The 25,347-nt window shown below is 44.9% G+C and overlaps 1 protein-coding gene across 1 annotated transcript in view; it reads left to right on the forward strand.

Annotated features, from left to right (window-relative positions):
* rnls (renalase, FAD-dependent amine oxidase) overlaps positions 1-25,347 on the forward strand; it is a 48,086-nt gene that overhangs the window by 20,009 nt on the left and 2,730 nt on the right. Inside the window, exons 5-6 of the mRNA XM_064924250.1 lie at positions 14,600-14,773; positions 22,550-22,725. Of these exons, the coding sequence (XP_064780322.1) occupies positions 14,600-14,773; positions 22,550-22,725 (350 nt within the window). The remainder of the gene's footprint in view (positions 1-14,599; positions 14,774-22,549; positions 22,726-25,347) is intronic.

Genomic DNA, 25,347 nt, shown 5'->3' on the forward strand with positions numbered 1-25,347 from the left:
CTGAATACAACAGACGGAGACCTTACAGTGAAATGCTTACTTACAAGCCCCTAACCGACAGTGGAGTTTCAAAAATAAGGATAAGAATAAGAGAAAAATAATGAGTAATTAAAGCAGCAGTAAAAAATAATGTGTGTGTGTTTTGCTGGTACAGAGTCAATGTGGAGGGACACCTGTTAGAGGTAGAGTTAATAAAAGTGACTATGCATAGATGACAAATCAAGCTGTAGAAACATCAAGGCTGATCAATGGAAACAGGATGAACCTGAGCTCAATTTCGAGTCTTATAGCATATGTTCTGAATACTTATAAGGTATTTCTGTTTATTTTTTATATATATTTGTAGATTGAGGATTCTTTTATTTTTTAAATCCATTTTAGAATAAGGCTGTAACGTCACAATGTGGAAAAAGTCAAGGGGTCTGAATACTTTCCAAATGCAGAACCATACAAGCGTTATATATATATATATATATATATATATATATATAATATATATAAAAAATCAATCATATGTACCACCGCATCAAGTCCTAATGACGATCACATTCAGTAATGTGAGTCAACCAAACTTTAAACTCCTCCAAGGAAACAAGATCCTGGTGTTTCAAGCTGGTCTGGAAAGAATTCCTTGACCACGGAACTAAAACACTTTTCACTATGATCATTCTGATTTTAGGAAGCGTTAAAAGTACACTACATGGCCATAAGTATATGGACAACATCTCATCGAACACCTCATTCCAAAATCATGGGGATTAATATGAAGTTGGCCCCCCTTTGCTGCTGGGACTTGCTTCCATTCAGCCACAAGAACATTAGTGAGGTCTGCCACTGGGCGAATAGGCCTGGCTCGCAGTCGACTTTCCAATTCATCCCAAAGGTGTGTGATGGGGTTGAGGTCAGGACTCTGTGCAGGCTAGTCAAGTTCTTCCACAACGATCTCGACAAACTGTCTGTATGGACCTCGCTTTGTGCACGGGAGCATTGTCATGCTGCAACAGAAAAGGGCCTTCCCAAACTGTTGCTACAAAGTTGGAAGCACAGAATTGTCTAGAATGTCATTGTATGCTGTAGTGTTAAGATTTCTCTTCACTGGAACTACCCCGAACCATGAAAACCAGCCCCAGACCATTATTCCTCCTCAACCAAGCTTTACAGTTGGCACTATGCATTGTGGCAGGTAGCGTTTTCCTGGCATCTGCCAAACCCAGATTAGTCCATCGGACTGCCAGATAGTGAAGTGTGATTCATCACTGCAGAGAACATGTTTCCACTAATCCAGAGTCCAATGGCGGCGAGCTTTACACCACTCCAGCCGACGCTTGGCATTGCGTATGGTTATCTTAGGTTTGTGTGCAGCTACTTGGCTATGTAAACCCATTTCATGAAGCTCCCAACGAACAGTTATTGTGCTGATGTTGCTTCCAGAGGAAGTTTGGAACTCACTAGTGAGTGTTGCGACCAAGGACGGACACTTTTTGTGCTTCCACACTCAGCGGTCCCGTTCTGTGAGCTTGTGTGGTCTACCACTTCACGGCTGAGCCGTTATTGCTCCTACACATTTCCACTTCACAATAACAGCACGTACATTTGACCGGGGCAGTTCTAGCAGGGCGGAAACTTGATGAACTGACTTGTTAGAAAGGTGGCATCCTATGACGGGCTCTTATTCTGCCAATGTTTGTCTATAGAGATTGCCAATGTTGGTCTATGGAGTGCTCGATTTTATAAACCTGTCGGCGTATAAAGCAACGGCTGTGCGTCAAATAGCCGAGTCCACTAATTTGAAGAGGTGTCAACATACTTTTGGCCATGTAGTGAGTTGGCGAGAGACTAACTGGTAGTTTATTTTCTGACCTTATCAAAGAACAGAGATAAAGGTGCAGTTTTGGATGTCTGAAGTCCTTGACCTTGTTGGCCTTCCTGTGACACTGGGTGCTGTAGATGTCCTGGAGGGCTGCCAGTGTGCCCCAGGGATTTTATTGGGCTAACCGCACCACCCTTTGGAGAGCCCTGCTGTAGCGGATGGTGCAATTGTCGTACCAGGGGGTGATGCGGCCCGAAAGGATGCTCTCAATGGTGCATCTGTAGAACCGCTCATTGCTTCTACAGAACTTATATCAAAGTTTCAGTGTGTAGCCACTCCCTTCCCCTTTGCACTGGTGTTATCGTCGGTCAAACCAATTAGCCACAGATCCACGAGATCAAAGTGCACTTGGTCCTCTCCAGCTCCCTCTAAGCCAAGGCCCAACTATTTTTGCAGAGAAATTATAGCATGCCTCCACCAAGCTGTGAATCATAAGCCACTCGACTGTACTTTATGACATCCTTGCAGGTTCACAGCATTTTCACCTCCGCTCTCCCTAAACTACCGCGTCAGATTTCCTCAACAGACTGGTGGCTATTATTACCCATAGGCTGTGTCATTGGGGCTTGAACTGATCTCTCTCCCTCCATTCATCCCTCCATCATCTGTCCCGCTGGCTGGACTTCACTTCCTATGGATCCCAGCAGTCTCCTCTCCTTTCTCCGATGACATCATCCGTCCTGTCTGGTCACTCCTGTTGCACAGCACTGTGCTGAGAGGCATTAGGCCACTGCTTTGATTTTCCCTGAGCTGCAGATAGCCACAGATAATTACAGCAGAATAGAACCAGGACTGCAGCATAGAGCAGAGGGGGGAGCATTATGGAGAAAGCATTTCAGGCAGTCACTCACTTCCCATTATTTTAACCCTCATGTCCAATTCTCTTATTTGGCTCCCACACCAGGCTGATATTGACAAACATCATTCTTGTTAAGATCTTATGAAATTACAAACTCTTCTTGGCAGGCTCGCCTTGTTTGTGTGGCAATGTATCTTTTTGGCAGCTGGGTTTGATTTGTGGCTTTGATAGTTTGAGATGAATAGTATTTGCAAGGCCATATTGCACATTTTTGGTTTATTCAAAGTTGAAACGATCATACCCTTAGTTATTTATGCAGTTGTATCCATTGAACAGGTACATCTTTATATTTTGACTGTACTCTTGTGTAGACCTAAGGCTGATGTTGAAGTCCAAACACATTATTATAATTACCGCCTCAGCCATTGCGCCAACCACTTTCCCTCAGGGGAATCCCTGTCGAAACTGGATGCAGTTTGATTGCCATCTTAAGTGGAGGTCCAATTTACTAACGTTGCCCCCTCGGCCCTCGATTTAGCTCAACGGAGCGAATGAACAACCATGGTCACTTGCGGGGTTGACATGACACACAATTCAATGAACTGTAGTCACATGTCAAACTCTGGTGGCCGTGAAGTGTCAAATTTAATCAACAATGTTGTATTTTCGGCATGTCAGAAAAAAGTATGAAGCTAGCTTGCTAATATATTGGAATAAATGACCTAACTATAAAACTAGCTAGCCAGCTATAGGTAACTGTACCTAGCTACCTGACAGGAATGCTAGCTAGATTTGTTAGCTTACTCGGTACATTCGTAGCTTTAGGTTGGTTGTTTTTAAGAACAACTTCAAGACTTCCTCCAAGGATGTTGCCTCTCTCACCATCACACTACCTCGCTTGGGCAAGGGACATTTAAGGTACACTTGGATGTGACGATGTAAAACGTCATTCAAGGGCTGAGGGTTTAGGGCCGATGGTTGTCTACTTTGAGTTTGAAATGCTGGCAGCCCGTCAATCTGGCGTGAAGAAATGATGCAATCGTTCTCTCAGATTACTGTCAGAGACGCATTGCTTATTTCCTGCCTGCTCTATGTCATCTTACAAATGCACATCATAGAGGGGACAGAGATGTGCAATATGCAGTATGTGTCAGAATATATGTTGAGGACTTGATGGTGCTAGGGTGTAGGCTACAGTATATTTTCTGTATGCATGTACACTACCGTTCAAACGTTTGGGGTCACTTAGAAATGTCCTTGTTTTGTAAAGAAAATTACTACTTTTTTTGTCCATTAAAATAACAGCAAATTGATCAGAAATACAGTGTAGACATTGTTAATGTTATAAATGACTATTGTAGCTGGAAATGGCAAATGTGTATTTTTTTTAATGGAATATCTACATAGGCATACAGAGAGGCCCATTACAGAGAGGCCCATTATTATTACGTTGTGATAGCTAATCCAAGTTTATCATTTTAGAAGGCTAATTGATCATTAAAAAAACCTGTTGCAATTGTTAGCACAGCTGAAAACTGTTATGCTGATTAAAACAATAAAACTGGCCTTCTTTAGACTAGTTAAGTATCTGGAGCATCAGCATTTGTGGGTTCGATTACAGGCTCAAAATGGCTAGAAAAAAGCTTTCTTCTGAAACTCGTCTGAGAAATGAAGGCTGTTCCAATAGTCATTTACAACATTAGCAATGTCTGCACTGTATTTCTGATCAAATTGATGTTTTTTAATGGACAACAAATGTTTTTCTTTGAAAAACAAGGACATTTCTAAGTGACCCCAAACTAATGTGCATGCATGCACATCATTTTAAATCACACTCACAGATTGTTTCCAGTAGTAACTCTATTTTCACAGCTTTGTTTTGCATTGCAAGTGCATGTGAAAATATAGAATGGACTTGCTGTTGCTTATTAAGGGTAATGAAATGAGTATAATTTAATGGTTTAGTGGTTTCTCACTGATGAAGACGTTTTACAGGTGTAGCGGAGGTGGAAACCTGTGATGATGCACGTCTCTTATCACCTGGGTTGAAACATTTCACACTCACTCAACGTGTCAACCCAACTTGCATACATACTGTAGCTCACCCGTAAGTCCCACAAAGTATGGCCACAGCCTTCTACCACAGGAGGTTGGTGGCACCTTAATTGGGGAGAACGGGCTCGTGGTAATGACGAGTGGAATTAGTGGAGTGGTATCAAATGCATGATTTTCATGCGTTTTGTTGCCATTCCATTTGCTCTGTTCTGGCCGTTAAAGAGCCGTTGTCCCATCAGCAGCCTCCACTGACTTCTACCTACCAGCCCTTTTATTCAAAATAGAAGCTATGGCCACATATCTCACAGGACTCTGCTGTGCAGAGCATGGTGCCTTGGTTATATGGCAGCTAATGGTTTCACAAGCCTGCCAGTGTGCACAGATGTCATCGATAGAACAGCACCAAACGCAGGGGTTGTATAGATGTCAGCCAAGGCTCTGTACTAAATGGGTGGTACGCAATTCTCAATTTCCCAACTCACTGGCTGAATTTGACTAAGTAGATTATTTTCTACTCCCCCAGTTGTGCCAACGGCTTTCATTCGTAGAGGAACTGTTGTGTATTTTGAAATGGGGCATATTGATTTCCTGTTCTGTTTTTATTCTGTTCTGCAGCACCCTGACTCTGCAGCAGTGGCTTCTACAGAGAGGAGAGGGAGTTCCGCAGGTAGCCTACTAAATATGAGTCATCTATAGGAACTACTGCAACCATTATGAATGTACTTGGTAGCTATCCATCAGCCCAGTTCAAAGTCAAAAATAAAGCTACCTTTCTGTTTCAGTTTGAATGATGCGATAACCATATGAGTAGCTTGGGCAGTATGTATAGGTTTGGCTGGTCAGGACAAGTGAAGCTCCCCTAAAATACAGTGGAACTGGCACATTTTTACTCCCTCTCTGCTTAAAATAACCACTCTGGCTTGATGTCAGACCTGGAGCCTGCAGGTTGTCGCTCTAAATGTTTCTGTTTGGGACAGAATTACATACACGCTATCTCTGAAATGAATCCAAAACGCTGTTGCCCTGCGCTGTTCTGTTCATCCCATAAAATTTAAAAAATCACAATCACACATCAGAGCAAGCTATCTTCATGTGCCTGGCTTCACAAAGGGGCTTGTTTGTTTGCAGCAAGAGACAAAAGCCCCTCCAGCAAATGCATTAGAAAACATCCCTGAAAACGTGGGCTTTAAAAGTAGACTGCAGCTGTGGAGGAGTCAGTGAAAATCTGATCTACTTTTCCTCACCGTCCTCCATGCATCACCCCAGAGGTAAAGATGCCTGAAGTTTTAATTTACAGATTTGATGAAGCAAGATGCACACTACCGAGAGAGAGCGGATGTATGAATGTCCAGAGCGGTCGATATGTTGGCCGCTCAGGTCTCTAGTCTGACTCTGTGGCTCGGGAAAGGAAGGTGGTCGCTGAACGTGGATCTTTGTTGTGATGAGTAGCAGCAGAGTCAATTACTGGCTTGGCTCTCAGAGACCTTTGTCTGGGAATTGTCTTTTTAATAATGAAAAAGACACACAAACAGAAGCAAGCCAAACAGTCTGAGATGATAAATAATGATTGAATGAGAGATTCTGACCTATTCTAATGGGCTACTTCATTCAGCACAGACATGTCTCCTCTGTCTGGCCAACACACTACCTCATTCTCTCTGTAGAACTTCTCTAATCTGACCCGTGTCTAGATGCGTGCTGCAGTTGGAAACGTAATTTGGCCCCCTTCCTAAAATATATCCTCTACGACATTGTTATTCCAACAAATTAGGGCTCAAATGGGATCCATTAGGAAACTGGGCTAATGACGGAGCTTGGTCGCTCCTGTGTGGGGGCTTTCTGACCACTGACAGACACTCAGTGCTGAGCCGCTGACCGCCCCGTCTCCTCCCCCCTCCCTACGCACGCCAATGACTCACCCTACCCAATAAATATTGTACTTATTGTCGGACACAGTTCATGTACAAGTGCATTAAAGGTTAGCAAAACAACCTCCCTTTCCTTCTAACTAACAGGATGCCGTCCAAAACCTCTCAGGCAAATATTAAATCAACCTTTAAAGGGCTGAGAGATCATAACTTGGGGGAACGGTGCAGCTAGAGCTGAATAACTTTTCAATGCGTTGCCATGGTACCGGACCCGAGCCCCCCTAGGGAAATGGCTAAAGACCAGGTCCTGGCTGGGAACAATGGAGAATGGATGGGAGTAGTGTTGCGACCCATTCAAACGTTTGTGTTCGCTCGCAACAATGTCAATTTTTAAACAATACTAACGTGAAGAAAAAAAATCTCCCACCACCCCTGTTTTTCAAATAAGCAGACTCTGATGCTTTGGTGAATAAACACTCTTACAGGTGAGAGTCTGTCAGTACTTAATGTAGCTCTTTTCATTGAGTACTTGGTTTTTGTGGCTCAGCTCATTCTTTGCGTATTACGTCTTGCTTTTTAAATTAAGCATGGCACAGTGTGTGGACACCACAGAGATGATGTGCTTCGTTTTTCCATCCTATCAAACCTTTATTACTGAACTGTTGTCACACTTTATAATACACTCTGAAGGAAAGAGTCTGCATGGTTTGACACCTAAGTATGTGTTAACAGGCCTGTGGATGTGGTCAGTGTATTTGTAGTGTTGTCATCTCACTATGCTGTTCTACAGATGTAGGATCTTAATTTGATCACCCTGTGTATTTGAGGTTTAAAAAGGCTTCTGAAGTTTGTAATTTCTACTTTGAAATTGCAGACTTGACGTTCCCATACAAAAAAATGTATACATTTCCAATAATTATAATCCACGTAATAATTCACATTTCCTGTTGCTGCAGGATTATTTTCCTGCTTTAGCGAACTGTCTGAAATGTAAGATCCTACACCTGTATGGGTTAGCCTTCCTTTTGTTCTTGCCAGCCCTTTATTATAGAGTTGCTGGTGGACAGAACATCCTTGTTATAGTGAGAGGGACGTACAAGGATCTTCTCAGATTATCCTCTATATGTTCCTCATAGATGAAGGACACTCCGTTTCCCTGTCCCCTCTTCTGTCTCTATCTCCCTGTGTAGTGACACATCTCAGCCCATTAGCCAGCAGCAGGTGTCGAACCTCGTCAAATATGATGTTCATGGTGACTGTCACCACCTAGACTGGATGTCAGGTTCTCCTCCTTAGTAATGGACTTAGCTAGGATCCTCAGAGAGCACCGTGACGTTAGCTCTGTCTGCAGCACCCCCCCCCCCCAAATCACTAGTCAAGCCAGGTCTGTGTTTCATTCCATTAATTGGTAAAGTTAGGACTATTTAGGGTCATCTGATCCTAAACCTGTGGTTTTAGGGGGGAAACACCCACCTTGAGTGTGGCAGTAGTACGTTTAGGGAACTAGACTCCTGACTCCTCCGTAGACCTGTAGTGATGAACAGTTCCCACCTGTACACACACCCTGCTCATACTACACATTCATTTGGAGTCCAGCAACAGCAATGCAGGGCTGCAGTTCTCTCTGGTTCCTTGGCCCAGGCTGCAGGGCCTATAAATCTGGCCCAGAGCAGACTTTATGTAGCATGGCTGGCTAGCACCCTGACGCAGTGAGTTAAAAATGCTGTATACACTCCCCTATGTATTTATTTGGACAGTGAAGGTAAATATTTTAATTTGTCTCTATTCTCCAGCATTTTGGATTTGAGATCATGTTTCGTATGAGGCGAAAGTACGGAATGTCACACTTTATGTCTTTTTCATTCTTACCTGATTTACCGTTTAGAAATGAAAGCATGTTATGTATCTAGTCCCGTCCCCGTCCCCCCCCATTTGAAGGTGTCCAGTATTTGGACAAATTCACTTGTGTATTAAAGTAGTCAACAGTTTAGTATTTGGTCCCATGTTCCTAGCATGCAATGACTACATCAAGCTTCTGACTCTACAGCCTTGATGGATGTATTTGCAGTTTATTTAGGTAGTTTCAGAACATGCTGCGCCCAATATAAATGAATGGTAAATAATGTATTGTCATTTTGGAGTCACCTTTATTGTAAATAAGAATAGAATATGTTTTTAAACACAATGTGGATGCTACCATAATTACGGATAATCATGAATAATGATGAAAGAGAAAGAGCATACCACCATTACCAATGACAGGAGTGGTTAGCGTTTTTTGGGGGGTATGATATTTATGCATCTAACTATTGAACTTTGGGATTTTATATGAAAATGCCTGGCCTGCACGTTCCTCTTCCTCCGCTCTCTTTCTCTCCCTTTTACTCCCCATTGATTGGATGTGAGCTGTCGAGCATGTTTCACAATAACTTTCTCTTTTACAGCCTTGCCCCTGCCAGATGGGGAAGAGGCATTGCTGTTTATGATGTGTAACCGGGCCTTGCAACGTGACTCCTCATGGCTGCCGCTCCGCTGCCCGCACAGATCCTTTACAAGGTTTGACAAAAAAATGCAATTAGGTGAAAAGAGATTGCGACGTGGAGGGACGAAGCGGTTTCCTCTGGGGATGGCGACGTGAGGGGAGCATGTCTCCTATCTGACTAGAGGACAAGTGGACACAGGAGAAGGGAGCAGGGGAGAATCTGAATTGCATTTCCCAGATTGCTCACGTCTTCTCGCCGCCTCAAAACACATTGGATGAGAAGGTTAGAGATCCCTCCCCTCTGACCTTCTCATCCAATGGGTTTGGAGGACGAGGCGAGGAGAGAGGACGTGAGGAAAGGAGGAAATGCAATTTGACATTTTCCCAAGGATGCGTTGTATCCTTCATAGGATGTTTCACGAGTGAAATGTTGTGATGTGCATTCACTGCATGTCCCAGTTGACCATACATCAATGTACATATGTGCAATGTATTTCTTCCTAATTGTAACCACTGCGTGTCTTCTGAGCACCTCATGTTGAAATTAGGTTAGAATTCTTTCAAATGTATTTGAATGGGGTTGAAGGCTTTCTGTGGTCAACCATGGATGACATTGGTAGGTATCATAACACACAGACCTAGATAAGGAAGCTCTGTGTGCTATTTGTTTGCCATGGACCATGACCTTAACATTGAGCACGCGTTCGAGTGGAAGCTTTTTTTTCTTTCAAGCTTTCCAGTATGCCCCCCTCCCTCCCTTACTGTGGTGATGACAATAGATACTGTAACTTCCACATCCACCTTTCACTTCACTATACAAAGCTCCTCCCTTTTCCTCTTTCATAAAGAAATGCATTGCAATTAAGGCATTGATAGCACATCACATCAGACAATAAGCCTGAGGGTCCATTGTAATTGACTGGTGGCATGAATCCTTAAAGTAGGGGGGTATAGACCATAGATAGTCCCAATTGTGATTTAAATACCTCTGTCAAGCATACCTGAGGGGCATTTTTAAAGGAATTGTTTGTTTGACCTTTGCTACTATACTATATGTGCTGTGCATTCAGCCAATGAGTATCCACTCTCTGCACATTTAGGAAAATAGAACAGAAGGCAGTATTATAGTAGATGCATCTCTACAGCTTTGGGCCTGTTGCCCCAGAGAGACTCTGGTTGGATGAGACCCTGCTCCTGCTGAGAGCTTTGCCCAACCGTCGCTGGCACCAGGACCTCCGTTAGGAGGGAAGGGGCTGTTGCTCTGCCCAACCCACACTGGCACCAGGAACTCCGTTAGGAGGGAAGGGGCTGTAGCTCTGCCCAACCCACACTGGCACCAGGACCTCCGTTAGGAGGGAAGGGGCTGTTGCTCTGCCCAACCCACACTGGCACCAGGACCTCCGTTAGGAGGAAGGGGGCTCGCTGGCACCAGGACCTCCGTTAGGAGGAAGAATGTAGCCTGCAAACCGTGCTGGCACCAGGACCTCCGTTAGGAGGGAAGGGGGCTTGCTCTGCCCAACCCACACTGGCACCAGGACCTCCGTGAGGAGGGAAGGGGCTGTTGCTCTGCCCAACCCACACTGGCACCAGGACCTCCGTGAGGAGGGAAGGGGCTGTTGCTCTGCCCAACCCACACTGGCACCAGGACCTCCGTGAGGAGGGAAGGGGCTGTAGCTCTGCCCAACCCACACTGGCACCAGGACCTCCGTGGAGGAAGGGGCTGTGGCTCTGCCAGGGGCTGTTGCTCTGCCCAACCCACACTGGCACCAGGACCTCCGTGAGGAGGGAAGGGGACTGTAGCTCTGCCCAACCGTCACTGGCACCAGGACCTCCGTTAGGAGGGAAGGGGCTGTGGCTCTGCCCAACCCACACTGGCACCAGGACCTCCGTGGCACCAGGAGGAAGGGGGGCTGTAGCTCTGCCCAACCCACCAGGACTGGCACCAGGACCTCCGTTAGGAGGAGGGGGGGCTGTAAGGGGCTGTTAGCTCTGCCCAACCCACACTGGCACCAGGACCTCCGTTAAGAGGGAAGGGGCTGTAGCTCTGCCCAACCCACACTGGCACCAGGACCTCCGTTAGGAGGGAAGGGGCTGTAGCTCTGCCCAACCCACACTGGCACCAGGACCTCCGTTAGGAGGGAAGGGGCTGTTGCTCTGCCCAACCGTCGCTGGCACCAGGACCTCCGTTCCGTTAGGAGGAGGGAAGGGGACTGTTAGCTCTGCCCAACCGTCGCTGGCACCAGGACCTCCGTTAGGAGGGAAGGGGCTGTAGCTCTGCCCAACCCACACTGGCACCAGGACCTCCGTGAGGAGGGAAGGGGCTGTAGCTCTGCCCAACCGTCGCTGGCACCAGGACCTCCGTTAGGAGGGAAGGGGCTGTAGCTCTGCCCAACCCACACTGGCACCAGGACCTCCGTTAGGAGGGAAGGGGCTGTTGCTCTGCCAGGTGTCCGTGTCATATCTGTATCTCAGAGGACTACGTATGGGCCTCCAGGGTTCTCTTGTCAACACGTGTCTCAGCGGTGTGTGTGCAGTGCACGCAAGCCCACTCCTATATCAAAGATCAGGGCGGCCACTGGCGCGCGCACACACACAGCGGTGGCAGCCACACTGACTGCACCACAGCCACGCTGGAAAATGTGAACCTTCTCATCTGCACACATACACCTGTGCGGGCACATACAGGTGATCATATAGAAATGCTCTGAATGTGTTTTTATAGGAGCTGTAAAGCATTTGTTCAAAGCTGCCAGGGTTGGAGGGAGCCACTCTCTCAGGCCTGCCACGGCAGCTGGCCAGGTCTCTGCAGAGAGGGCCTGAGGGAATGTATGAACAAACAGAGTGCAGGCACCCCCACCCCAGAGGGATCCGTGGTGACAAGTGTGTGCGAGGATGGCGTGTGTGTGCAAGCATGTGTGTGTGAGCGCATGTGCACGTGTGAGTGTGTTGTAGTGCTGTCTCGTGGTGAATGAAGGGGGTTGGAGAGGCCCTCCCTTCTGCTTGGAGAACCAAAGAGGCCCCAGCCTTTTGCACATTTATCTGTCATCGTCTTGTTGTGCGGAATGAATATTGAGTGTCCTAGTCAGTAAAGGAATAGATATCGAAAGGAATGGTTCCTAGTGTTTTGATGACTTTAACTCATAGATCTTTACAGAATGTTGTAATGCACTGTATATTTACAGGCCTGAACACAAGCTATTTGACACACATACCCGTTCCATATTTGTTCATACCAAAATGTGTTCCTACCACAACCTGTTGGACGTCTGTGCTAGAATTGGTACGCTGGACACAATAACTCCCCCCAGATGATCGTCACATTGGACGGCATCTCTCACAGCCACCCACAACAAAACACTGGAGTCCACACCACTGAAGAAAGCAGGATGAGTGAACCTTCAATGAGCCTTCATCAGGTCAGACTTAGTAGAAAAAGGTTAATGAGATGGAATGGAGCAGCCTTCACGTGGCTGGAGGACTGTCTGAGGATTCCATGAACAGCTCATTGGAACAAGCAGCATTGTTCAGGATCATTTTGAGCCGAAATTCTCTTTCCCCTCCGATCTACTAGCGCTATATCTTAAACAGCTCCGTGAGTGAGGTTTAGGTGGACCCCAATGCTGACCGCTCAGTAGAACAAGCCTTTCAAAAGGTTTGTCTCTTCAGGTCATTCAAGTATTTTCCATGACCAAATGTTACCTCAGGGTCTGACTGTAGTTAAGCGTAATGCGTTTGGGAATAGAGTACTGAATCCACAGTTGGTGTGGGACTTTACTCTGTCTCAAATGGTATATTTTGACTAGATTGGTTCCCACCCTGCCTGTGTCTGAAATCTTTAAACAGCAGCTAACAATGGGCTTGCTTAATATCCATGAGAAACAGAAAGCCTCATATATATATATATATATCAGATAGTGGTTTTGCATTATCCCCTTTTTGTGTGTGTGTGTGTGTGTGTGTGTGTGTGTGTGTGTGTGTGTGTGTGTGTGTGTGTGTGTGTGTGTGTGTGTGCGTGTGCGCCGGCCAGGCGTTTGTGCGATGCTACAGCAGATTGCCCGGTCGTACCAAGAGCCACATTTACATGGGCCTAATCTGGGCCAGATGTTCCTGGATGACACAGATAATGAGAAAAGGCGCCATATCCTGGGAAAGTCATGTGACCTTGTGACTGGCACTGTCATATTCCCCCATCGTCAGCTCGGTGTGGCGATAATTAGATGACCATTTACAAGTGTTCCGTGCAGTAGTGAAACTACAGCATTGTGACTACTGGGCGGATCATTTTTCTTTCTGTTGATTTAATAGCTTTTGTCACTGGGATGTTAAGCATACAGACGTGGTGCTTGTTATTTGCACTATGCAATATGTTAACATGACATGTGCTCATGGGCTTCGTAAGCCTCACTCATGTTTTATCTCTTTGTCCCTGTTTTACCTTCATGGTAAATCTTGTTTGCAGTTAAAAATATATATTTGCTATTGACCTGTTGTTAGTCGTCCGGATTCAGGAACGGCTATGTCGCACAACCGGCCATACGTAAACTTTAGTGAGACATCGTTCTACCCACCATATTGACTCTCCTGGAATCGCCTCAGTCATGTATTTGTTTAGGACCGTCCAGAGACGACCATAGGGTTAGTTAACTTGCTGCTTTTTCTTAGGACCCACTGTTGGCCTAAATGAGAAGACTTTCTTTCCAACATGTCTAGTAGAAAAATGCATTAGAATCCACAGCGTTGACCTTTGACCTGTATATGCTCTACACTCTGGGGCCCTAAATAACTAAAGCACGGCCAAGCTGACGCTTCAGAGGCCAATAAACAACAGATGTTCCAGACGAAACAGCATTTAAAAAAATAAAAATCCTAACCCTTATAAATAAACTAAGGAGAGAACCTCTTTTTGCCCTCCACTCAGTCTTTGCAATAATGGATGTTAGTTTAGTTGCACCCAATCTTATGCATGTGGTCTGATAGGCGGTAGCTGTCTTGCCTCAGTAGACTGAATGCTTGCTCAATGATCATACTCTGAGCACCTCATTAGACATACTTTTATATGGGTCAAGTTACAATATAATTCATATCATAACTGGGGCCTAACGTGCAGAGTATTTTAATTATTTTTTCAAGATTGCATTAATGTCGCTGCTGTAAACCTGCTTGGATCAAATCCGTTTAAGAAAATGTAATCTATGTCATCTGAAGGGCTCTCCACAGTGGTTTCACAGTCTACGCAATCTGACTATGTAGAGAGACACGCAAACGAACCTCTGTCGGATCTGTTTCGTAGACTACTGTGTAGAGCCATTAATGTCCCATTGAGGGCTCAGTGGGGATGAATGAGTGAAGCCTGATACTGGGAAATATTAGCTTGACTGGAACCTAGACTTTGGTACACAGTCCCATCACCTCAGTGGTATTCATTGTAAGTGTAGGTTGTGTGTGTCCAGGTTAGGCTACCTGATACTGGCATGTTAACAGGCGTATAGACCCTGACATTGTCCCTCTGTTTCTCTATGCTGCAGTGCTAGAGAAGAGTCAGCGGCAGCAGCTTGAGGCGGTGAGCTATTCGTCGCGCTATGCGCTGGGCCTCTTCTACAAAGCCCAGGCTCACATCGACGTCCCCTGGGCCGCCAAGTACATCTCCAATAATCCCTGCATTCGTTTCATCGCCATTGACGATAAAAAGCGCAATTTAGGTCAGTGCTACCATTTTATTGCTGCCATGTCTCTCTGTGTGTCTGTCTCTGTGTGTCTCTCTCCCTCTCTCTCTGCCATGTCTCTGTGTGTCTCTCTCTCTCTCTCTGCCTCTCTCTCTCTGCCTCTCTCTATCTCCGTCTCTCTCTCTGCCGCCTCCTCTCACCCTACCCCGCTATGCATTAATCAGATTTTTTTTATATACCTAATCAATTAAAATAAAATATATATTTGCTTCATCGCCATTGGCGATAAAAAGCCAATTTAGGTCAGTTCTACCACTCTCTTTCTGTCTGTCTGTCTGACTCAGTCTCTTTTTCCTCTGTCGGACTCTCTCTCTTTCTGTTTGCTTTTCTGCTTCTCTTTCTCCCTCTCTGGAAGGCATGCGTCAGAATGTCTCTCTAATTGAGTACCACTGTTCAGCAGGCATGTAACTTTCCATGCCAGCTTCTGCCTTCAGTCCACTGGATTCTTCCTGGACTTTATGAAGCTGCATTTTGTGTACATTCAAAATCCCAATATACAAGTTGTGACGGTTTCATTCAAACTCAACCTTTTTTGATGATGCTGGGGGGAGACCCTCCATAGTCCTAATTATTTGATTGGCTCCCTGAGTGCTGGGCTTGCCCAGTCAGTCCATTGGTAGTCAGGCTTCATTACTGATGGAACACAGGAGGGAGATGCATTAGACGCTGAGCAGGGGAGCACAGACCCTGAGGTCAGGCTTCTGCGAACACACACATGTACCAGCCTTCATTAACAGCTCTGATTTCTGCTACAAAACCACTGCCTCTCGGCTGCTATAAGAAGGAACAACATCCTCTTATATCACACTTGGAGGGGTTTGTGTGTGTGTGTTTCAGAGAGAGAAATATATGTATTTGTGTGTGTGTGTGGACATGTTTAACTATACTTGTGGGGACCAGAAGTCCCCACAAGAATAGTAGACAAACAAACAAAAAATAAAATTTTCCGTACATATTTGCCCATCATAGAAGTGTTCATAAACTGACTTTTTTGACCTGAATCCCAAAACATAAAGGTGCTTAAAGTTGACCCATGTTGCTACCATACCATGAGACATCCATGTCTTCCTCACTGGAAAATAGAAACGGTTGAGTTTTATATCATTTCAATTCTTAGTGTTGTCAAAGTATTTTCTAATTCCTTGAAAAAAAGTTTTTGTATTTTTTAAATCCTTATCAATTAAAAAAGAACATTTTTAAATGGCTTTTTCTATATATATTTATTTATTTGTTGTTATACATATGTAGTTTATACCCTATTTGACATAATCTGAGGTGTTTGTGGTGCCCGCCATCTGTTAAGACCCAACATACTCTTGAATAAAGGGTTGGTGTCAATTCAATCATAGAAATAGAATTCATAGAATTGAAATCTACTTTCAGACCAGTATCATTTAGTTGGTACATCATTGAAATGTTATTTGAATCAAAGTTTTATCTCACAATTACTACCACAAAGGTGGATTTCTGGTCCACCCACTGGCGAATGCCAAGTTAAATAGGAATGCATATTTTGTTATCTGTGTCTTTGATTTCAATAGGTTTCCTATGGAAGATTGACAGTATAATTTTTTTTTTAACTGATATTTCCATTCAAGCCAACATTCTCTGATGTGTGGACCTCCAACCATCTTCGTGCTACCATTTTGAAACTATAAATTCCCTATTTGAGTACTTTTATCAGCCAAAACATGACACCCACCCTATATTCAAGAGTATGCTGTGTCTCAAACAATGGTGGGCACGACACAAATACCTCAGTTTATATAAAAATGTATCGATTTTTTTTTATGTGTTTTTAGGTAATTGATGTTCAAGGTTAATGTTTTTTTGTTTACAGAAATGTTTACCTTGTTTCACAGCCATGTTTTGAAGCTTGTAAATGATATCAAACTCAACCTTTTTGTCTTCTCCAGTGATGAAGACATGGATGTCTCACGGTACGGGGGAAGGGGGGATTAAGATAAAGATCACTTCATTGGTCAATTCCACACAAGGTCCAACTGAAATATGTACATTTAGATTTTTATCCCAACCCCTCCTAAAGACACACAAACATACACATACTTGACTTTTTCCACATTTTTGTTACGTTACACCCTTATTCTAAAATGGTCCTCGTCAATGTATTTAATCAATCTATACACAATATACCCCATAATGACATCACAATACCACATAATAACAAAACGAAAACAGGTTTTTGCATTTTTAAGAAATTATTTTTTTTAAATTATGAAAAAAAATACATTTACATAAATATTCAGAGCCTTTGCTATGAGACTTAAAATTGTACTCAGGTGCTCAGGTCCTGTTTCCATTGATCATCCTTGATGTTTCTACAACTTGATTGGAGTCCACCTGTGCTAAATTCAGTTAATTGGGCATGATTTGGGAAGGCGCACACCTGTCTATATGAGCTCCCACAGTTGGCAATCCATGTCAGAGCAAACACCAAGTGATGAGGTCGAAGGAACTGTCCTTAGAGCTCCGAGACAGGATTGTGTCGAGGCACAGATCTGGATAAATGTACAAAAACATTTCTGCAGCATTGAAGGTCCCCAAGGCCTCCATCATTCTTAAATGGAAGTTTGGAACCACCAAGACTCCGGACAGCCGCCCGGACAAACTGAGCAATCGGAGAAAAAGGGCCTTGGTCAGGAAGGTGACCAAGAACCCAATTGTCACTCTGGCAGAGCTCCAGAGTTTCTCTGTGGAGATGGGAGAACCTTCCACAAGGACAATCGTCTCTGCAGCCCTCCACCAATCAGGCTTTTATGGTACTGTAGCATGGCCAGACGGAAGCCACTCCTCAGTAAAAGGCTCAAGACAGCCAGCTTGGAGTTTTCCTAAAGTCACCTAAAGGACTGACCATGAGAAACAAGATTCTCTGGTCTGATGAAACCAAGATTCAACTCTTTGGCCTGAATGCTAAGCTTTCACGTCTGGAGGAAACCTGGCACCATCCCTACCATGAAGCGTGGTAGTGGCAGCATCATGCTGTGGGGATGTCTTTCAGCAGCAGGGACTGGGAGACTAGTCAGGATTGAGGGATAGATGAACAGAGCAAAGAACAGAGAGATCCTTGATTTAAACCTACTCTAGAGCGCTCAGGACATCAGACTGGGGCAAAGGTTCACCTTCCATCAGGACAACAACCCATAGCACACAGCCAAGACAACGTAGGAGTGGCTTCTGGACAAGTCTCCAAATGTCTTTGAGTGGCCCAGCCAGAGCCTGGACTTGAACCCAATGGAACATCTCTGGCGAGACCAGAAAGAAATGTTCAGCGACATTCCCTAACCAACCTGACAGAGCTTGAGGATCTGCAGAGAAGAAGGGGAGAAACTCCCCAAATACAGCTATGCCAAGTTTGTGGTGTCATACCCAAGAGACTTGAAGCTATAATCACTGCCAAAGGTGCTTCAAGTACTGAGTGCTTCGAGTACTGAGTAGAGGGTCTGAATACTTATGTAGATGTGATATTTCAGTCTTTATTTTTTTAAATATAAATTAGCAAAAATTTCAGAATTTTGCTTTGTCATTATGGGGCATTGTGTGTAGATTAATCAGAGAAAAAACTATTTAATCCATTTTAGAATAAGGTTGTATTGTAACGTAACAATGTGGAAAAAGTAATGGGGTCTGAATACTTTCCGAACTCACTGTATTTTGTAGAGTTGTGGGGGGCTGCCACACTGGGTGTCCGGGGAGCTTGCTCAAGGTCACTACTGTAGGCAATGGGTTTGATACCATTCCCAGCTCACTTCCCGCCTGATTAAGCAAGGTAGTAGTGTGCAAGCAAACTTCTCTCAGATTATTTCTGAATGGCCCTTTGAAAGCTTGTGAATGCAGAGAGCAGGAGAGGCGCTTTAAGGAATAGCTGTGGAGTGTCTCTCCAACTCTCTGCAGTGGTCTAAAACGGGGCGCTTGCTGTGACCAGGGGAACAGGTGTCAGGTCACAGGACAGGACAATGGGCCCCCTGTGTCATATAAAGGAAAGGTAAGTTAACCAATGCAAATTGCACACTGCATAACTTTGTTGCCAAATTGCTCTGAGTGGAGCCTGTCTTTGTTTTTCTACCTGGTGAACGTGGTAGTCTCTTGCGTCTACCTCGGAAGCAGAGTTGGTGCCAGCCTCTACCTACTTACGTATAAAACAACCAATAACTGATTGTGAGCTCTTAATACCAGCTACTCAAACACCTTTTCGTGGTGCCATATACCATAAAAAATCTAATATTTTATACCATGGCCTTGCACAGTCAGATATGAATTTCAAAAGAGCCCTCTGTCCATCTCCTCTGTGTCATATCCTACATATTATAACAGGGCTCGCCTAACACCATTCCTACAGAGATACCGTCCTGTAGGCTCCTACAGCGATACCGTCCTGTAGGCTCCTACAGCGATACCGTCCTGTAGGCTCCTACAGCGATACCGTCCTGTAAGTTCCTACAGCGATACCGTCCTGTAAGTTCCTACAGCGATACCGTCCTGTAAGTTCCTACAGCGATACCGTCCTGTAAGTTCCTACAGCGATACCGTCCTGTAGGCTCCTACAGCGATACCGTCCTGTAGGCTCCTACAGCGATACCGTCCTGTAAGTTCCTACAGAGATACCGTCCTGTAGGACGGAGCTGATCGTGGACTTCAGGAGACTGTAAGAGGGAGCACTCCCCCATCCACATCGACGGGGCCACAGTGGAGAAGGTAAAAGCTTCAAGTTCAACTACGTACACATCACTGACATTCTGAAACGGTCCACCCACACAGACAGTGTGGTGAAGAAGGCGCAACAGCCTCCAACCTCAGGAGGCTGAAGAAATTTGGCTTGGCCCCTAAGACCTTCACAAACTTCTACAGATGCACCATTGAGAGCATCTTGTCGGGCTGTACCACCGCCTGGTACAGCAACTGTAACGTCCGCAACTGTAGGGCTCTCCAGAGGGTGGTGCAGTCTGCCCAACGCATCACCGGGAGCGCACTGCCTGCCCTACAGGACGTCTACAGCACCCGGTGTCACAGGAAGGCCAAGAAGATCAAGGACCTCAGCCACCCGAGCCACAGCCTGTTAACCCCTCTACCATCCAGAAGGCAAGGTCAGTACAGGTGCATAAAAGCTGGGACCGAGAGACTGAAGGCCATCTGACTGTTTTAAATAGTTACCACTTGCCAGGCTCAGCCCGGTACCCTGCCCTGAACATAGACACTGTTACTAGGTGGCGACCACCCAGTTATTCTACCCTGCACCTTAGAGGCTGCTGCCCTATGCACATAGTCATGGAACACTGGTCACTTTAATAATATTTACATACAGTACTGTTTCACCCACATCATTCTTCTATACTGTATTCCTGTCGAGGCCTTTCCTATTTAACAATCGCTGTACATATACTATTCGTCAGATATACTACATTTTTTACTCTATATACTGTCCATATTGTCTATACATCCCATTACATTCCGGACTCCGACATTGCCCATCCTAATATTTCTTAATTCCATTATTTTACTTTTTAGATGCGTGTATTGTTAGATACTACTGCACTGTTGGAGCTAAGAACACAAGCATTTCGCTAGACCCGCAATAACATCTGCTACGTATGTTTGTGACCATAACAATTGATTTGATAGTTACAACTGGGGTTGGATTGAAAACCTACAGGAGGGTAGCTTTCCAGGAACAGGGTTGGAGAACCCTGTCATATTAACATGGTCTCTGTCTCCATTTCTGCCCTCTCCATCTGAACTGAATTTTTTTGTTGGAGGAGAACAGCAGATGCAAAAGCTCACTTCTAGGAATGACACATCTCAAGTGATCAGGGTGAAACAGTCATCTTTGGGTTCAGTCACCATGACAACAAATATCCTCCACACAGGATACGCTGTTTGGGTTTCGCACCTCTTTCTGTCTTTCTCTTTGTTTGTCTTCCTCTTTCTCTCCCGCTCTCATTTTCTCTCTCTAGCTGGCCCTTTGCCTGGGCACAGTGATGCCAAACACTGGTTAGAGTGTCTCTCTTATCCATGAGCCAACCCAGAATGGCCCACTGGACAAAAGTTAGACCCCAGTGAATGTGTGCTGTAGAGTCTCTGTGACCCCACAGTTAGCATCCCCAGCTCCCTAGTTTCCCACAAGTCAGTTTAGCATCTCCAGTTTAGCTCCAAACAAAACAGCAGACTGTGTTTGTGTGTATGCTCAGTCACACGACATGGTCTCTTCTGCCGCTTTTTTTAAAAATTAACCGAGCAGGAGGAGATTATTGACCTGGTAACTCTGTGTCCCGCTCCGGCAAGTCAATCGCGGGATGTGTTTATTTGCTGTGGTAAACTATTGTTCTCTGCAATCAGTTTAAATATGGTTTTAAGACAATTTCATCAGAGAGATGACTTCACGACGTACAGCCGCGATAAATCAACGCAAAGTGTCCTTTATGGGTCAGAGCCCTGTCTGTCTGTGCTTGTTGTCTGTCAGTCATTAGAAACAGGACCTTACTGTGTCCATTCCCTGCATGATGTCATCTTCACACAGCCGGATCCACAGCAGACGACAAGCCTTTCGGTTGTGTGTACAGTTACCTGCATGTTGTGTTTTTGGTAACTGCCAAAATAAAGGAAACACTTGAGGAAATGAGGGTTACAAAGTCTATTGAAACCAGGTGCTTCTACAAAGGTGTGGTTCTTGAGGTAATGAAGCAATTAACATCCCATGATTCTTAGGGTCATGTATAGAAATGCTGGGCAGGCCAATATTTTGGATACCATGGCTATGCCCCCATAGGATGTCAAAGCCCCCATCCACAGGGTACGAGTGGTTGATGAGCATGAAAACGATGTAAACCATACGCCAACCTCAGTCACCAGATCTCAACTCAATTGAACACTTATGGGAGATTCTGGAGCGGGACCTGAGACTGCGTTTTCCGCCACCAACAAAACACCAAATTATGGCGTCGCATCCCTCCAATAGAGTTCCAGGCACTTGTAGAATCTATGCAAAGACGCATTGAAGCTATTCTGGCTTGTGGTGGCCAGAACAGCTTCAAGACGCGTTACCATTTTGGCAGTACCTGTACATGCAACACACATCAAACTCTGACTGAGGGAGACATTTGCATAACAAATCAAGCTGGTCATATTAGTTAAGCAGAAACAGGGGATTCTGAGTACAGGAGTCTGTTTCATTAAAAAGCCATGACGTATGTTGTCGGCGGCGTGCACAGTTTTGACCCCCGTTTGGTATTGGCATGCAACTCTTAATTAAACATCAGGACAGAGATAAGGAAGTGCTTTTTTTCCTGGAGTCAGAATCCTATCAAAGAATTCCGCTGTCAGATTAGGGAAACGATCTTGATGCCAAGGATGATTTTCGGTTCTATTTAACATCTTAGCTATTTCCATCTCCAGCTGTTTAAATCTGAGGACTTAGTTCTTTATGAAAACGAATCTTCTCATGACCCACTATTGAGGACACATTCCGTAGGGGTTTTGGATTTATATTTCATATTTCTTTTACTTTTCAGCTCTGAAATTTAAGAGTTCACTGTCTTAGAAGTTGTTTCTGATGATCAGTGTGGCCAAAACATAACATGTCTTTAAAATATATATTTTTAAATTATTGATACTTCTACTGTCCTGCATTGTAAACGTAACTGCACTGTGTTCTTAGCTATGCCTATGTGTGGTGCTGTTCAAAGTCAGCAGAGTTAGTCCATCCATGGTGGTATGGTTCTGTGCTTTCTTTCTGTGCAGAATCCCCTGAGTGCGGTACCTCCATGGTGGTTCACACCAGTGTTCCCTTTGGTATCAAACACCTGGAGGAGGCAAAGGAGCAGGTGGAGCCTCTCATCCTGGAGGAGCTGAACAAGCTGCTGCCCGGCCTGCCACAGCCCGACAGCATCAAATGCCAGAAGTGGAGATACTCGCAGGTGAGCGGGGTTACTCGGGCAGGAGTTTTACCGCATTCCTTCTTTGAGAGAAGAGAAAGTAGACTGTCAAGAGGTTTGTCTTCATTACTCCTTTGAGAGAAAATAACTGTTTCTACTTCACAGTCCTGTCACGATGCATGGAAAGAAGGTCAACGTAGAGGATTGACATGCTGTATCTATCACGATCAAACCCTATTAAACTTCAGTGCATTCATTACATTTCCCTGCTTGTGTATAAACTACATGAGTATAGTGAATGGAGACTGGTTGGACACGGTGTTCATTTTTCAAGTAGCTCCAATGTCCTGTTTACTTACTGTGATGTTTCCCTGAATTTCTGAGCTTCTTGGACCAGACACTATAGCTTTAATTACTGAAGTACAACAAGAACATGTCTCTCTCCCTCCCTCTTTCTCTCTCATTCTCTCTCTCCTACTTTCTTTCTCGGTTTCATTCTCTCTCTCGTGCTCTTTTTCACTCTTTCTCTCGCTTTCTTTTCCTCTCTCGCTCTTTCTTTCTCTTGCTCTTTCTCTCTCGCTCTTTCTTTGTCTCTCTCGTGCTCTCTTTCTCTCTCTTTCGCTTGCTCTTTCTCTCATTCTCTCTCCCTCTCTCTCGGTTTCATTCTCTCTCGCTCTATCATTCTCTCGCTCTATCATGATCTATCATTCTCGCTCGCTCTTTCTCTCACTTGCTCTTTGTCTTGCTCTCTTTCTCGCTCTTTCTTTCACTCGCTGGCTTTCTCTCGCTCTCTATCATTCTTTCTCTCTCCCTCTCCAACACACTCACACACACACTCTGCTAAGCGAGGCTGGACTGGGCTGGGGGTCAGAGGCCACAGAACATCTGTGTGGGAGGCACATCACTGGGAGTGCCAGAGCATGGGCCAAGGCCCACTGGAACTGGACGGGCCATGGTAGAACACATGCACATTTGTACTGTAATACACACGCACTCATACACACACACTCATACCATACACACATCAGCTCCCTGTCAAATACACAAGCAGACATTCTAGCAAAGGCCAATGTGAGAGCGAGGAACATGTGTGACTCAGTTGGTAGAGCATGGCGCTTGCAACACCAGGGTTGTGGGTTCGATTCCCACGGGGGACCAGTACGAAAATGGATTAGAGCGACTGCTAAATGAGAAGTGTAAAATATATATGTTTATTAACTTGAGGAGATTATTTATCCTAACAGTTATAGTAGTTAACTGTTTCTTTGATGTAAGTTATAGGTTGCTTTCTCTTTAGATACTTAAGTTATTTCTTTCACCTTTATTTAGCCAGGTAGGCCAGTTGAGGGCAAGTTCTCATTTACAACTGCGACCTGGCCATGAAACAGCCATATTCTCAGCTGCTAGAATCTCATGCTTTCCTTGTTATAAAACGTGTTTATATTGTGGCATTTTATCTTAATGTCCAAAAGCACCCTCCTCCTTCACTCTCCATGCTCTTTGCCTTGGAAAATCAGCCTCACACTGTATATGGAGACAGCAGAGCTCAGGCCCGCTGTATCAACTTACCACTAGAGTAAACCAAACAATTTGTCCATTGCTAGATTTCAACAAGAATGCTTATCAATTGATTTACATGGTGATTACCATTCAGAAATGCATGGGCAAACACAATATTTAGTTTTTGGGGAGGAGGGAGGGAGGGAGGGAGGGAGGGAGGGAGGGAGGGAGGGAGGGAGGGAGGGAGGGAGGGAGGGAGGGAGGGAGGGAGGGAGGGAGGGAGGGAGGGGGGGTTGATATCAGCACACAGTAGTAGGCTATTAAAAGCCCCAGCAGGAAATGGATACTATTTCCTTACCCTTAGCGGTGAGGGGCAGTGTACCTCAGTGCAGGCCAGCAGAAGCCTCTAAAAATGGCCCTTGCTATGACACGTACACAGACTTGTGTGTTTACACTCCCAAATCATTAACACACTGAACTCTCGGCATTCAGGCTTGAAACATGAGGAAGACAGTTGGCTGCGAGGCTGATTTCATATCTGTTCGTCTAGCCAAAGACAGTGCATTTTTCTGGCTTGAGCTGTACTATCCCACCACAGGTGGTTGGTCGTACCTTAATTGGGGAGGACGGGCGCATGGTAATGACTGGAGGGGAATTAGTGGAATGGTATCAAATAAATCAACCGCATGTTTTCCATGCATTTGGTGCCATTCGCTCTGTTCCAAACATTATTATGAATTGTCCTCCCCTCCAGCATCCTCCATTGTATCCCACCATGTATAGACCTACCCTGAGCACAGACTGTTAGAAAAGACTGGGGATTTCAGGATCAAATCAGATTTATTTATAAAGCCCTTCTTACATCAGCTGATATCTCAAAGTGCTGTACAGAAGCCCAGCCTAAAAACCCCAAACAGCAAGCAATACAGGTGTAGAAGCACGGTGGCTAGAAAAAACTCCTTAGAAAGGCCAAAACCTAGGAAGAAACCTAGAGAGGAAGCAGTCTATGAGTGGTGGCCAGTCCTCTTCTGGCTATGCCGGGTGGAGATTATAACAGAACATGGCGAAGATGTTCAAATGTTCATAAATGACCAGCATGGTCAAATAACAATAATCACAGTAGTTGTTGAGGGTGCAACAAGTCAGCACCTCAGGAGTAAATGT

This window comes from Oncorhynchus masou, chromosome 18 (genome assembly GCF_036934945.1).
Source record: "Oncorhynchus masou masou isolate Uvic2021 chromosome 18, UVic_Omas_1.1, whole genome shotgun sequence".
Classification (NCBI taxonomy): domain Eukaryota; kingdom Metazoa; phylum Chordata; class Actinopteri; order Salmoniformes; family Salmonidae; genus Oncorhynchus; species Oncorhynchus masou.